We start from the raw sequence: 16,378 nt of genomic DNA on the forward strand, positions 1-16,378 counted from the left end.
CTTCACAGATTTTTTTGCAAAAATTTATATTTGCATTATTCTAATTGCAATAGCTCTAAACCATCTAATGTGATCTAGAGGTATCCACCCAACTTACCTGTCACGTGGGATATCCTCCCAATTCTTTCAAAAATGTGTAGGCATGTTGTTTTTCTAGACTTTGGTGTTCTAGAATTCTAAATGGATTAATTTATTGTATTTACAAACTGAATTATTAGTATTCAACCCACACCGAATTGAGTGAAGGTGCATCTAAATTTCTTCGAATATTATTGAGAGTTCACTACAAGTTGGTTTTAGTCCACATGTGGCCAATTTAATTGATTGGACATGATTTAGAACGAAACACAGTATGTCTGTAAGGTCTCATGATGGAGCAGGTCAGAGAATAAACTTTACCATGCGGCCCAAGGGACTGTCTGTAGAATTCAGACAGGACTGTGAGGAGGCACAGATCTGAGGAAGCTTAAGGTTATGTGTTATTTCTTAAATTGGGAGCTCACAGAATACATTAGGAAATGGGAAAAAAATATGGAACTACTCAGACTCTTCCTTCTCTTCAGCTGTAACTCAAAGTGCCATGTCTGTCGGGCCCAACTCATCACCCATCTGACACCGTCCCAACCATGAGGCGGTGGTGGCAGAATCATGCTAGACTGAGCTTCAGCAAATCTGCTACAAAGAACGGCGGGAAATCCCTAAATCCAGATGTGCCAAACCATTACAGATGTATCGAAGAAGACTGGAAGCTGTTATCACTGCCAAAGGTGCTTCTACACAGTATTGGGTTTAATACTTCTTTTAAGATTTTAACTTTATCACTGGATATTTTGTGTAGATTATTGACAGAAAATCTTTATCCTTTTTGAGTTCGGGCTGCAGCACCACAAAATGTGCAAATTTTCTGCATTTCTACACCACCTTACCTCTTGGATTAAGTCAAGAAACAGCAACCCTGTATAATGTTAACCAAAAATATAAAATTATGTTATATTACTAGATTTCAGCATTGAGGTGTTTACATTCATGATTTTGCATAGGCATACTAACCTAAAACCTATTATTGGGAATCGCGAGAAAGTTTCAGAGCGACAGAGACACAGAGCATCCCCGTAACCATAGCAACTCACTCACACTCCTGCTTGCTTGCTCACGGCGCGAGAGGAGAGGGAGAGACGCAGAAGAGCCGCTGACTGAGATTACTCTGAGCAGCATGCATGGGAATAAATTACAATATAATAGATTTGTGTATATTTCTCGCTTTCCCCCTGATGGTCTGAATAAGTCGCTGCTGCACGGTGCTGCTCTGTCTTCTGTCCCTGCGCTGTCAGTGTCTCTGTTCGCACCGCAAAGTTATCGGTTATGAATTTGTTTTTCACTACATGAGAAAATGGACTTTGGCGTGAGAGCGTGTCAAAAGTGTCAACTGCATGAGTCTCACAGTTATTGTGTGAGAGTTGTTGGCCCTATCTGTTTTAGAAAAGACCAGAAATAAAATAAACCAAGTGGCACAAACGTTCTCCTTACCACGCCTTCACCACCCATTGTTCCACATTACAGTGGTTTGACTGATGTAGCGAAAATGCCTGTCCTGTCTACTCCCCGGTTTTGAAAAATGCAAAGTTGTGGGTGGCGATAAGATGATGTGTGTGTGTGTGTGTGGGTGGTGGGTCGTGGAATGTGAATGACAGTGTGGGCTGATACACACCCATTTACAACACTGCACATACTTAACATTGCTACCAACCATTTTCCAAAGCATGCCATACTTCTTTTGAGGTTTGAATACATCTAAACAACCATTTGTTTCCATTAATTTTGTTACGGTATAAAATTCAACTTGCAGATATTTGAAACTTGCTTGAGATAGGTAATCTTTTCTTCTCTGTGTGTGTTCAGAAAATTCGGCTTCTCCAAGTGCTCAAAATTAAACACAGTATAACACAGGTCCTTTTTTTTGGTCTGTACATTTTCATAGACTTAAAACAAGAGAGTATTCTTTCTTTTGTACTCCGTTTCATCATGCAATAGCTCACAGGAATCACCATAATGTATTTCCAATTTGTGTATGATAAATCAACCATTCTTCTGTCAGATCAAATAATTGCATGATATCTGGAGCTTTGGGATGCATCTGGTGCCAAGATGCGTCATCCCTCCACGTTTCGTCAAAATCAGACATGGATCAAACAAATGAAGATGTTTTTACAGTTGGGCATTTGTTGAAACCAGGAAAACAGAAATTAAGAACCTTCACTGGTCATTTTTCTTATTTTCCGTGATATGTGATAGTTGCAGCAAGTGTCATGCAGCAGGGAAAATTTGTCTTTTTTTGTGCAAAACTACACCTCTTTTTGTGTGCTGATGCCACCTACTATGCTAGTGTTACCTCATGGTGCAACACTGTCACTGACTTGATTTAATGCTGGTGACTGCTCTCTTTGTATTGTGACATTTCTGCGTAAACAGGCTTTTATCACCTCTGGCCATCACTCGGACAAATGTATTAAATGTTATGGCGTCTAACAGAGAAGCTCACTCCATCCATATTTTCTGATCAGTTAAAGATATCCTCTAAGTGAAGGCCTACACTTGTCTTGTGCTTAGAAAGGAATATCTTGAGCTGTTGTCATTTATTTAAGTGTTTCCAGTGTGAAAACATTATTTTTGTTTATTTGCAGCTGTAGGACATTTAATTGTCCACTCCTTTGACAGAGTAGCTATCCTTGACTTTGAGCATATGCCACTTAAAATTGCTTTGCATCAAGTGGAGATGCAGGTGCCAATATAAATTCACAGCAGGGGCAGTGAGAGCACGATGTGGAAGTTCAATCAGTTGGCCCGAAAAGATGATCTGCCAGTCAGACTGAGTCGATGTTTGAGAATAGAGACAAGCTGATATCTGCCCTGCGCCTGTCCCAAACAAAGTGTGTGTTAATGCACATCTGCCTTTGGTGCAATTCAGACTCTGTGCTCTTGTGTTTATATGACAATATTAAGATGGGCATGTAGGCTATTTCCTCATTCCTCAAACACACTCTGTCAATTTTCTCTGCACATCTGTCTGACTCTCCCTTTCCCTTCCTCTCCTGCACAACAAACATGCACACACACACACACACACACACACACACACACACACACACACACACACACACACACACAACCCTGCCCTGCCCACATGCTGCCATGAGCTCTGATATAAAAACCATAAAAGATCATCCTACACTGTATGACTTTATTGCCTCCAAATCTCTCAGATAGCCTCTGCATGAAGTCCTCACTGTAAACCTAGTTGCCACTGAAACGCGGCTGTGTGTATGTCAGATGTAATTGGCTGCATTTACATGCCCACAACATACTGATTAAGCCATATACATGTTTCAAGTTTATGTGTGCAGCAGCTGATATTGTAATAACTGCTGCATAATGTAGCTTGTGCAAAATGTGCTAAAATGTCAGATTGTGACATCGACAGATAATGTAACATCTTCAGACTGATATTGTAATATATTATGTAATGTAATACAATACATTGTTACATTAACTTGAAATGATTATATTATGATAGGTGAACTATTTTATTACAATATCGGTCTGAAAATGTTATGCAGCAATTTATCACATTAACAGTTTTTATTATTATGATTTTATTATAAGTTATTACATTATCTGGCAGTTATTACCATAGAGTTTTATATATATAATATTAGTATCTTTTTTATCTTTATTATTATCTTTTAAAATACCAGAGTCCTGCATCCTGCTGAACTGCAGCCAATCCAAAAATTAAACCTCTTCTCTTGAACAAGCCAAACAAGCAGAATTTAAGAAGTATGACAAAATGGATTTTAAAGAAAAGTCATCTACTGTATGTCTACAAATTAATGAAATCTGGGTATAAATGAGAGCATAATGGAAACGATTGGTCTCCTCTATCTCACTCCAGTAGCATTGTTAGTTCTAGTGTTTCTCCACATTAAAAGTAAATGAGAGGAAGACAAGATTTAATTTATGATATTGCTTCTCTCTTGGAAGGTATGGAAGATACTGTTGATGCTTGAGTGTTTGTGTGGGTGTGTGCGTGTGCATGTGCATGTGCAACGGGGGGTGGGAGGTGGGGCTGAGGACTTTTCTCAGGAAGAAACGAGAGTGCCATCGGGCAATTGACTGAAGACTAACGCATGAGAACTGCACAGACTTGCACCTGAGAACAAAAAATATCTACATCAAAGGTCACTGCACACTTCTCTGTGACACCATAGAGATGCTTTATAACGCCACACATGTTTTGACTGGAACTCAGCTGCAGTGGAAATTGCTATGATGCAGCTATAAGCACGATAAGAGTGTTTTCAGACTTGGAAACAAAATTACCAGAAACAAGACGTTTTCATTTGATTTTTTTGGACTCCTCTGTTGTGAAAATGACTGTACATGCTCTGCAGTTTACCTTCCATTAGTAGTTGGAGACTACCCTGCAAATGGAAGGTCCCGGGTTCAATCCCTCATGTTCGCCCAGCAGAAGCAAATCCCTATCTGCTCTGTTGTCCCTGAACTCTGAGATCACCGTGGAGGGCGGCAGACGAAGATGAATTCCCCCCTTGTAAATCAGTAGTGTCACAGAAAAAACAGGTCGTTGTGTAATTCTCAGAAAGAAGCTGGTTGAACTGGGTGTGGCGTCCCTTTACTTTCTCGAGAGGGAATGCTGTTCAAGCAGTTTTCTGCCATCTACTGTCCTCAGATAAACCAATCTGTGCAGTAAAGGCTCAATGTCCCTTTCATGGTGTGCCATGAGTGCATACATTTGTCGAACGGGTGGCCCCATTGTGAATCAAATCCTTCATCTTAGCGTGATCAGTGCCATGCTCCACACAAGGAACTACACAAGACCTCTGTTGGTTCTCAGGAGTCCCCATCATGATGGAAATGGCTGCAGGTGACAGATCAATCGACAACAACAGCGGTATGGCCATAGCCCCTGGCAGTATCCGCCTTTACAGACTCCTGAGTGCTTGAGTGCCTTCTAGGCTAATTGAAAAAGGATGCAGAGGAGACAAGCAAAAAGGGGTCCCTCCTTCCTTACAGCTGCTGGAGCAAGGGAACTCCCTAAAATGGGCCCTGATCTCTTCAAAACCCTCATAGCTCCCCTCTCGGTTCTCACTATTAACATTTTGGACATTTTATATGGAGATGGTGGCGACATATACCTCACCGAAGAATGTAATATTCTTTACAAGACAGTTGTAAAGCCTTTCAAGGCAATATGGGGGGTCAGTTAGGTTCAGGGGACAGCAAGAACAGCCTCTTCAGACAATGGGCCTTAAACATTCATCGTTTAAAAAAAAGTATTGATTAAAAACAAATTGATGGGAGACTGTTGAGGGTGGATGTAGATGGAAATCGGGTCAGAAAGGCCACCTGTTGGCCCTGCAAGGACTTCAGTCTGGTTATGTGGGCTGGGGAATTTACGTCCTTTTCACAGCATATTCTGATGGCCACTTCTGATGGCCATTTTTCCTTTTTATAAAAATGGACAACTAGTAATGCATATATCCAATTCTATACTGAACAAAAATATAAACGCAACACTTTTGTTTTTGCTCCCATTTTTCATGAGTTGAAATAAAAGATCTAAGACTTTTTCTACGTACACAAAAGGCTTATTTCTCTCAAATTTTGTTCACAAATTTGTTTAAATCCGTGTTAGTGAGCACTTCTCCTTTGCCAAGATAATCCTTCCACCTGACAGGTGTGGCATATCAAGATGCTGATTAAACAGCATGATTAGGCATGATTAGACCAGCCCAAGGCACAGGTGTACCTTGGGCTGGTCACAATAAAAGGCCACTCTAAAATGTGCAAGTTATAAGGGTTTTGATTAGATTTTTATACACCGTTAATGAGGCCTTTTACATACGACAAGATTTGTGTTGTGAAAACTATATGATGTGCATTTTATGTGGCGTTTAAGATGCCACTGTGCAGGTCCTAGCAAGAACAACACCGCAGAAAGAGCAAATGAGAAAGACAATTTAAGAAGGAATGTTGCCTCTGCAGAGTTTCCCCACGAGGTACGCCACATGATGTGCCAACTAAACCTGGCCGGTGTGAGCTTCCTCATGCTTTATGCTGCTCAATTTATCCTGAGAAACACTGAAAGTAAAAGAAGAGATGGCTTTAATTTATTTAACTGAATGATGCTTTTGATCTTGTGTTGTAAACATGTGGAGTTGGTCTTAGCCCAGTGCATTCTCTCTTTTTTCCTCTATGGGAGAGAATGACAGGTTCAACTCAATCAATTCTAGCAGTTTAATGTCATCTTTCTTATGGGCAAACACACACGCTTTGGACAACAGACCATTTGCATGCATGTGATCCACCAATAAGCACCTATGTAAACTTTACTGACTGGCTTGCTGGCTTCTTCCACCAAATTACAGCGTGGGGTCGTAGTGAGCAGTGGAAATACATTTTTGAAAGCTGACATCCCCCTTCTGTAAAGTCTGTGTTACCCAAGAGTGTAATTTGCTCCAAAACACCATTCTCAGTTCTCACTGACTCTCAGACACACACACACACACACACACACACACACACACAGACACCAGTACCTTCACCTCCACAGCCACTTCTCATAACATCAAGGTTTTAGCAACATCTTTGATGCATGCATCAATTTGAGCTACTTTCAATGTCTGCTCTTTGACGCAGAGTTGCATGAAATCAATCAAAATGTCGATTATTTCTGGAATAGTGAAATAGGAGAAATATTTTTTGTCTTTATGAAAAGGCATATCTTCTTGCTGTTATTCCATTTTTGTTCATGGAAATGCTGCTGATTCGGTTAATTTATCTGCAGCTGGAGATGTTGCAATACTTTGCACTCTGCAAGTTTAGTTACTGTCATTGTGATGAATTAGCAATGTTTGTTGGGAATGTATTCACAAGTTTTCCAAGGTTTTCCTTAGTATCACCTATTGTAAATGAATATTCTAATTTAAGAATCATTAGCGTTGTCAGAGAGAAGGCCAAACTAGAATTTTTTTTAGCAGTAACATTTCTTTTAAAACCTTTTGGGTTGATGGCATGACTGCCCAGTTTGGGACAGGTTACGTGTTTTTTTTACTTGTTTGAACCTGTCAGAGTAACAACTGATGTCATGGCATATAGCATCTGGTTTACTCAGAAGTTAATAGTAGCTGGTTATCGTGTCAGTCAAGTGAATTGCTATCATATCAATTTCACAAAAGAGCTTCTATGACGTTCGCTGGAATTCATCTTTAATAACATCACCCAAAACAGCTTGATATGTTGCACAAATATTTTGGCTTTGCAAAATTATAAAACAGTTGCATATAGGGGACCGTTCTCTCTCTCTCACTCAAAATCAGTTCGAGAACAGGTTCATTTTGCTAGAGGCCATAAGCAGATAACATACTTGTCTAATCAAGGGGGTAGGGCTCCATCACTAAACACTTTGTATTACTTGTATTTCAAGTAAAATGTCACACAGATGTCAATTGCCTATAGCTGAGATGACTTGATATGATAAAACAAAGAAGAGCACTAACAAGATAACTACTGTGAAATAATACACTAAATAGTTCAAATTAATTGATAATGGCTTAATCAGACAAACTTGCCCTTGGTGTGCTGCAGTTGTCTGCTAGGCTACTTTAATTGTAATGTTAATTTGAAACTCTTTTACTGCACAACATCCAATTTAATGTAAGCACTATAACCATAAATTAGGCTTAGGCTACATCGAAATGTGCCTGATGGACAACTAACCTGTAGTTTTATCCACATCCAACCAGGCTAAATCAACATTATAACAACAATAACTAATTAATGAGGCGCCAGCCCCTTATTCATCCTAATGTGTTTGGTGGCATGCATGCAGAGATACACATAGTTTGGATCGTGACAAAAGCATATACTGTAGGCTACTCAGATGACAATGTGCTCTGACAAGCTTTTCCACAGCAGCAAGATTTTAGCCACAGCCTGCGCCCCGGGCTGCAGCTGTGGATCCTGTATGGCCTACATATATGAATATTCATGGCACCTCTGGCCATAGGAGGGAATAAAAGTAGTAGATATGTACCGGCAAGTTCTGTGGTCCAAGTTGCACGAGCTGAGTAACATCCAAGCGGGGGACGATCTGAACAGGTAATGTGATATTACATGATATATTACAACTTAAACGAAATATATAGGCTAGGCCTGCATATTGGCCAATTGCGCAAGAGAAATGTGTTTAATCTTCTTTTTCACTTTTGGAAAGCTTTAACCTTGCATTTGGACTCATTCATAACCCTGCACAATAATTTGTCCATGTAATACCTGCGAGAATAGATTTGATAGATAACAGTCAAGCTGCGGAGAAACTTTTGACTGCTGGACCAGAAACAAGCTTAGCCTTGCTACAAAGTGAACGGGCATGTACAAAACCTTTAAGAGCAAATTTTATTCTACATTTCATCAGTATTCTGAACCGAAGTGCAATAATGTGCATCTCTTGTTTCTTTTTCTTTTTCTTTTTCTTTTTTTTTTTAAAGTCAAACGTATTGACCAATGAAAACCCGTCCTAAATAGTAGCCTAATTTTAAAACTAATTAGTCAGAATTTTTTCCGTTATTTTGAAAGCATTCTGTCATACTAGAATGACAAGGAACCAAGGAAAAGACTGTTATCAGTGCCCCCTCACTACTACCTGCCTACCTACCCACCCACACACACACACACACACACACATCTTATATAGAGTTTAGCCACCTTTTCATACTTATATAAATCTTAATAATGTAGCCATTCCATTCGTCGTTTCTGTTCCTACTCCTTTCCCAACAGCATTAAAATAAATAGCAGATAGCACTAAGGCAAATTTACGGTTTCTGCGGTGTGCCCGGTGTTCGCGGAGAGCGGAGAATCTCCTCCTCTTGTCCGTTTTTGCCGGTTGTCAGCTGTCACTTGGCTCGATTAGATTTACTTCCCTGGTAACCAACTAACATAGCAACCATTAACCAATCATAGCCTCTGAACTGACTGCAGCGTTTGCGGAGGCCTCCACAGAGTTTCAGTTTTTGAGAGGAGCGCGGAGCTCGGTGCGGACCCTCCGCAGACCCCCTGTGGAGCTCTGCACTCGCCGCACAGACCCTCCGCACCGCGAACACCATACATTTGCCTTAACTTGTAGACTCATATCATTGCATAAAAGAAGAGTACGGACAGTAGGGCATTAAAACACTGATGTATTACACTAATATTAGCATGCCTTATGAGGATTGTTTTCAGCAGTGCATTGCTATTTATTAGGATGATAAATGAAAATGACAGCAAATGTTTTGCTTAGCACTGCCTGCTGCCATGAACAAGCCAAATGGTGTGGGAAAAGGCATCCAATGTGACTGTCACTGGCTCACAGACTCATATTTAAAGGCAGTTTATGCAAGATTTTCACTTTAATCTGGTTTACACTCTTCTTAGTTGGTCATGGTGGAGGGATGAATTTGTAATCCATTCATTTCCCATTTGGTTTGTTGTCCCTTGTATTCAACTATTTATTTATTTTTTACAGGCCATAAAAACTCCTCCCCTATAGCTGAAGCCCCTCCCACCCCTTAGAACCATCCAGGCTCAACCAGCTCCGCCTCCCCCAATGACAGGTGCTTAGTGTAAAATATGGCAGAAGAGCAGCTAATTGTAAGAGCGAAAAACTATAGTATGCCTATCAAATTACCTTTGCTAGAGCGAGGTCAGAAACAAGAATAAACATCGGTATTGTTATTGAAAGAGGGAGCAACTTGAGACAGACCAAAAGAATTAAAACTGTTGTTGATTTGGCAATTTCTCTCCGAAACCGGCAAGTGCAAATTCTGTTATCAAATGTTTGTTATCTGGACTATTGCTATCGAGGAAACTAGTCTAGCCCTAAAAGCTAGATGTAATACCCCATTTCCTTCACTCAGAAGCAGGCTCCCAGACTCAGTGCAGGGCTGAGCTTGATGAAGGCAAAGCCTGTTGGTTCATTGTGTGTTTCCATTATATACAGTACAGAGCTAACAGGCTTTGTTGTTATGCTGTGCCGCTGTAGTGGCAGGATGCTGCTAATAAGCTGTCCATCTCTTATGCTAACCGTGGCTAAGTTGAGCCAACTGATTCACTGAGAAATGATGACTTGAGGACTTAGATTTGGTGTAGTTTATGTTGTCTTCTGTATTATCCTCTGTAAATACATGTGCAAAGCAGAGTACTTACCTAGCGCAGCGCATAGGTGAGAGATAACTGTATTCAGCTGTATTGATGATGATCACTTGGTCTTTTGGCAAAAGCCTTGCTAACACACATCAATAACTGGTCAACGTGGTCTGTTTTCATGTGCCTTAGCAAAATGATTAGCCTTGATGATCGTAATCTATAGCATACAAACCCTAGAGTGAAACCCACGCTGATCCCCAGCCATTACTGTTTCACTTTTAACGCTAGCTGTGCTGCACTTTGCACCATTTTTCTAGTAACGTTATTATACAGAGGCAAAGTCTGATGTAATTTCGAAGGCTGCAAAGTTAGCCTTTCCCCCATCTGGTGTGTAGTCCATGCTGCTGAACCATGAGAGAAAGGACTTGAGACTCAACATAAATTGGCATTGTTACAATGTTACAGGTATCTTACAGGCATGTCAGAGACAAATTATATACAGGCTCAAAATCTCCAAACTTATCCTTTAAATCAGTGGTTCCCAAACTTTTTAGGCAACGCACCCCCTTCTACATCCCGACCGGGCTGATGCACCCCCAATCCCCCACACCTTAAAAAAATAAACGCAACATATCCTATTTATAGCCGTATTAAAGGCATCAAGATTAATAATGCACAAATAATCAGAACACACGTAACAAAATATTCAAGAGATCACAACAGTGCGCTCTCACATTCAAATGAAACTGAAACTGCAACAAAGTTTCAATAAATTGCAACAAAGTTACGCACAAGCCGTCACTTTTAAAGAGCAAAGAGGACGGGTGAGGGCGAGGACACACGCACAGGCTCAGAGGCAGATAGGCCCATCAAGAGAGAAGATGGGGAAAAATGCTGTCATATTTTCAGCCGCATTAAAGAAAAATTGCATCAAGTTTAAATTACAATTAACCATACATAACCTAGCGGTTACGGAAATTAGAACACCAGTAATTTGAATCAAATTGCAGTAAAGTTACACATGATCCACCACATAAAGAACAAAGAGAATGACACATGCATAGGCTCAGAAACAGATAATGGACAAAAAGAGGATCCCACAAAGAAAATCCCACTTGAAAAAATTACAGTGTAATGGTGTAATTATTACACCATTACACCACCATTACATTTTAATAATAAATAATGGGTTGAACATTTCAAAACCTGCCCGAACATGAAGAAGGAGTTGGGGCAATTATTTATTTATCTATTTATTTTTCACTTTTTTAAAAGCAGGCTGTGATTTATCCACAACTAAATGATTACACTGCCATACAACAAATCATTTGTGACACTACCCTGTGAACATGAACGACTACCTTTGTTTCCCTAGATTTTTCAGACGAGATGTCAAACCATAACCACTCACTTCAAACGGGGCTCTATAAGAAGAGCGTCACCATCCCAGATGATGTGCCCAAGGTCCGAGGCTATGACTTCAACAACGGGGTGGACCACCGAGCCCTGCTACAGTCTTACGTCAACATGGGCTTCCAGGCCACTAACGTGGGTTTGGCTATCCAGCAGATCAACAGCATGGTGAGACGGGTGGGGAACAGGGAGAACAGGGGGGACAGAGCATGTTCTGCAGATGCAGAACAGTGCATATACAGACAGTCAGAACGTTCTGTGAATGCTTGCGTAACATCTGACTGTTATTAACTCATTCTTCATGAGTTACACATGAATTCTTCATAATAGTTTGGTTGGTCTGATAAATCCAGTAGATGCATGCATCTGTCTTTTCCATCCGCTCCACATCCACAGATAGAGAAGCGTCTGGAGCCGGTGGAGGCAGTGAATGGAAGTGTTCAGGAAGACTCCACAAAGTGCCCCTGCCAAATAGGCTGCACCATCTTCCTGGGTTATACCTCTAACCTCATCAGCTGTGGAGTCAGGGAGAGCATCCGCTACCTTGCAGAGCACAGAATGGTACAACCTGCAATCCTCGAGGGTGGCCAAAATAACAGGAATGATACATAGTATACACAGAAACACGTAACCTGGTGTGAGCGTCTTGGTCTGGTTTACAATTTAGGGCCATCAAGGGTCCGTTGTTAGGCTGAAAAGGGAGGATATGGCAATTACAACAAGTTTCAGCATGACATAGAAATTCATCTATATGCAGCCACTCTGAATTGCTGTGACAAATTTGCATTAAATTTGATAAACATGCTGCGGATTAAGATCTTAAAGGATAATTCCAGTTATTTTCAACCTGGGCCTTATTTTCCTAGTTTTTACCATAGTATTTTGTCCACCCCCTGTAGATTTTCCTACTGCAATAACATCAGATATTAGATACATTTGGCTCAGAGGAATACAGTTTTAAATATAGTCTTACTCCATACAACAGTCTGTAATGCAATATATCACAATCTATTTTCTCGCTCTGTGTAGGTGGATGTCTTAGTGACCACAGCTGGAGGCATAGAGGAGGATCTGATCAAGTGTCTGGCCCCCACCTACATGGGAGACTTTGCCCTGCCTGGCAAGGACCTGTTTCAAAAGGGCCTCAACAGGTCAGGAAACGTGTTGACCTCCATATTAACACTGAAAATATAATTGAGAATGGTTTCAAATAATTGAACTAATTGAGGCATTCCAACAGCCTGTAAATTAAGAAAAAAACATTTTAAATGTCTTCAAGGATTATGATCTGTAATCATACTTTCATTGCTATTTCTCCTCTTTTTATATTTCTTTTATGACTTAAAATAAAAATGTTGACGCTAGTTGAATTTGCTAGCATTCTTTCTTTTTTTTTTATGCTTTATTAGATAGAGACAGTGTGAGAGATGGACAGGAAGGTATTGGAGAGAGAGAGAGAGAGAGAGACAGAGAGGAGAACATGCAGCAAATGACCACAGGCTGGATTTGAACCCAGGTTACTCCAGGAAGGACTGAGCCTTACATGGTACACGCTCTACTCGGTGAGCCGCTGGGGGCACCCCTGCTGGCATTCTTTCTAACAGCATCCTTGTGTGTCACCCTGGGTGCAGGATAGGGAACCTTCTGATGCCCAATGATAACTACCGTCTGTTTGAGGACTGGCTGCTGCCCATCTATAAGCAGATGCTGGTGGAGCAGAACACTCAGGTGGGTTGATGTGGACTCTGCCTCGAACATCTGTCTCCCAGTGTTGTGGTACTCGACTCAAGTCTGACTCGAGTCTGCCCCAATTTGATGACTCATGACTCGACTCAGACTTGAATATTGATGACTCTTGATGTGCACTGACAACTTGAACTTGGGACGTGGTCATCTTAGACATCGGCTACACATCTTTTCAATTTGCATACATTCAATTTGCACCTGATCATCTCGTTGGTTAACAATATAGGCCTACGTATCGACATAGGCTATGAATATTTATCTTATAATAGTTATCTTACACAACCACTGATAGGATGATGTAACATATGGGTGAGTGTGCATTGCCTGGGAGTGAGAACATCGCTAGTCAAGTCATAGATGAAGATGGCTGTGACCTTGTGAGCTTACATGGATTTTACATTAATTGGCTCGGAAAGTAGTGCCAAATGTAAAATATGTAAAAGGAAAATCAAGGAAAAGACTGTTCTAGCATGGATTACTTGAACTCAAACTACTCGGACTCGGACCCAAGTACTGAGGACTCGAGACTCAACTCAGACATGATCTTGGTGACTTGACTATAACACTGCTGTCTACCTATATCCCTAAAATGTTCTCTAGTGCCACTAGTGTTAACACAAATCATAACAAAGAAAAGAAAATATATTCAAAATAAAACAAATACTCAAAACTACTACAAATTCCAAACACATGGCAGTAGAGATGTCCTGATCCTGGCTCTCGTGTTACAGCTTAGAAGATGTTTTTATTTTTCTTTGACCTCTCCTTCACTCAGGGCGTCCGTTGGACCCCATCTAAGATGATCCATCGGCTGGGCAAGGAGATCAACAACCCCGAGTCTGTCTACTACTGGGCCTACAAGGTGAGTTCTGGTGTACATTAGGCTACTTACAGGGGAACACTCGAGGGGAAGAGCTGGCAGGATCACCTGAGAGAGAAATTGACTTCAATCGTACAAAAGATTAGGACAATTCAATCAATTCTTAAAAGCAGAGTGATTCTGTTGTTGTGATAACCATAAATCATTTCCGCTTCTTTGACTCACTCCTTACTGCTTCTTTACTTTTCTAATTCACCAACCAGTAGGTACTTGCAGCATGTTTTTTCGTGCAGATCCGTCAGTGATCTGTTGTTGACCTTTAATCTGCTGTCCGTTTCAGAATAACATCCCAGTGTTCAGCCCTGCCCTGACAGATGGCGCTCTGGGAGACGTCTTCTACATCTTCTCAGCTCAGAACCCTGGCTTGGTGTCGGACATAGTGGAGGGTAAAGGAAACCTTCATGGCAGCAAACTAGCAGTTGTCTTTGTGTTACTAGTCGCTCATACGGCAAATGCGTTTCATTCCAGATATCACTAGGCTGAACGACATTACAGTGGCTTCCAACCGGACGGGGATGATCATCCTGGGTGGTGGCATAGTCAAGCACCACATCGCCAATTCCAATTTCTTGGTAACTAGCTAGCATTTTTGAATTTGTTGTGCTCTCTCTCACCATTGATTTCACCATTGTTGCATTATCATTCATATGTAATAAGAAGCACACACACACACACACACACACACACACACACACACACACACACACACACTCAAAATCAAGCTGTCTCCCTTGTTTACTTTCCTGTTTTGACACACTATTTCTGTCTCCTTGCAGAGGCATGGAGCCGACTACTCTGTGTATGTGAACACAGGTCAGGAGTTTGATGGCTCTGACTCCGGGGCCAGACCTGATGAGGCCGTGTCCTGGGGCAAGATCAGTACAGATGCTAAACCTGTGAAGGTATCTATTATACCAGTATTTAAGGCTTTTTAGACAAGAAGCGACAGCCAGCTGGTAAGAGGCGAGCAGGGAGGAGCGGAGGAGCGGAGGAACGGAGGAGCGGGCAGTCTGGCAGGCGGAGTGGCATGTGACCTTGATCGTGTTCATGCTTGTCTCACACACATGCCCATCTGCTGAGTTAAATTGTCTTGAAATGTTTGACACCGTGACGCAGAGTTTCACCACACAACTGATTGATCAGTGGATGCCATGTTGCCTGACTAGTAAAATGAGAGTTTGCTCTGTTGTCACTGAATTTGAAAAATGGAGGAAAAGTAAATTCTTGTGTTCTGTGAATTACTCAAACTTCACTTTTAAGAGCCTTTGCATGACAAAGTGTCAGTGCAAGAGTGAGTGTGTCAAGTACGTATATTACAGTTTGATAGTCACTAGCTACGTAAACATATACAAACGTAGGCTAGCTAGCTGTCGTTATAGCAGCATCTTGCAGCTGTTTCTATGGTTACCACGCACAGAGTGCCAGGTGTCCAGACAGTGCGAGTCCACATGCGGCTGTCATGTCTCGTCTAAAATGCCCATTAGCCATTACCACACCAAGCCTAATGTCAAACTTTGTCAGTGTTAAAGACTTGGGATGTTTTTGCATGGTTGAATAATCAGCGGGTGGTCTGGCCACATAGGTAAGATGAGGAAGAAAGCAGGTTGGCTGAGGTTGTAATGAACTGCTCCATTTCCTTTCTCCTTGCTAAAGCCTCATGGTGATGTCATCACAGTGTAAGACTGAGGCAGATCTGTGATCCAAGTATTCCTGGTCTTGTTGAGTGACTGTTGAGTGACTGTTTGCCCTTGAACCTGGTTCCCTAAGGTTGTAATACACTGCTCGTCATCCTTTCTCTTCAGGTGTTTGCAGACGCCTCGATAGTCTTCCCTCTGTTGATGGCTGAGACCTTTGCACTCCATGCTGACAAGCTGATCGCTGGCAAGAAAAAGGAATGAATGGATGCCTCCTCAAATCCTCGATTAGAAACAACAACCAACTTTGTTTCTGTCTTTGTCTCTGTTTTCCCTTTTTATCTCATTGAAGTTATGAGTTTGTCATTCTCAGTGCTTTTCTGTTAAAAATACAGCAAACAACTTGGTACTGGAAAGGGTATTTTCCAAAGACAGTATGTGTAGAGTTTAACTAATTTCAGCTGTGTGTATTTTTGTTTGAGAACATGTGTGTGTATTCACT

General features: G+C 41.2%; 1 protein-coding gene across 1 annotated transcript; it reads left to right on the top strand.

Annotated features, from left to right (window-relative positions):
* Nucleotides 1-11,592: 11,592 nt before the first annotated feature.
* LOC139651037 (deoxyhypusine synthase-like) lies at nucleotides 11,593-16,140 on the top strand. The gene is made up of 9 exons (XM_071527865.1): nucleotides 11,593-11,784; nucleotides 12,013-12,177; nucleotides 12,646-12,767; nucleotides 13,248-13,344; nucleotides 14,138-14,224; nucleotides 14,523-14,628; nucleotides 14,711-14,814; nucleotides 15,019-15,144; nucleotides 16,045-16,140. Exons 1-9 carry the CDS (start codon nucleotides 11,593-11,595, stop codon nucleotides 16,138-16,140), a joined length of 1,095 nt encoding a protein of 364 aa, XP_071383966.1.
* The last annotated feature ends 238 nt before the right edge of the window (nucleotides 16,141-16,378 follow it).

Source organism: Centroberyx affinis, unplaced genomic scaffold (genome assembly GCF_046629955.1).
Source record: "Centroberyx affinis isolate AG114_WGS23_722 - 3 ecotype Tasmania unplaced genomic scaffold, CSIRO-AGI_Caff_v1 ptg001583l_1, whole genome shotgun sequence".
NCBI classification, from domain to species: Eukaryota; Metazoa; Chordata; class Actinopteri; order Beryciformes; family Berycidae; genus Centroberyx; species Centroberyx affinis.

Excerpts from the sequence above, each read along its gene's own strand:
- LOC139651037 (XM_071527865.1), top strand. The coding sequence starts at position 11,593 with ATGTCAAACCATAACCACTCACTTCAAACGGGGCTCTATAAGAAGAGC. Across the intron at positions 12,178-12,645 it reads ACCTTGCAGAGCACAGAATG|GTGGATGTCTTAGTGACCAC; the intron begins GTACAACCTGCA and ends CGCTCTGTGTAG. Across the intron at positions 14,629-14,710 it reads GGTGTCGGACATAGTGGAGG|ATATCACTAGGCTGAACGAC; the intron begins GTAAAGGAAACC and ends GTTTCATTCCAG.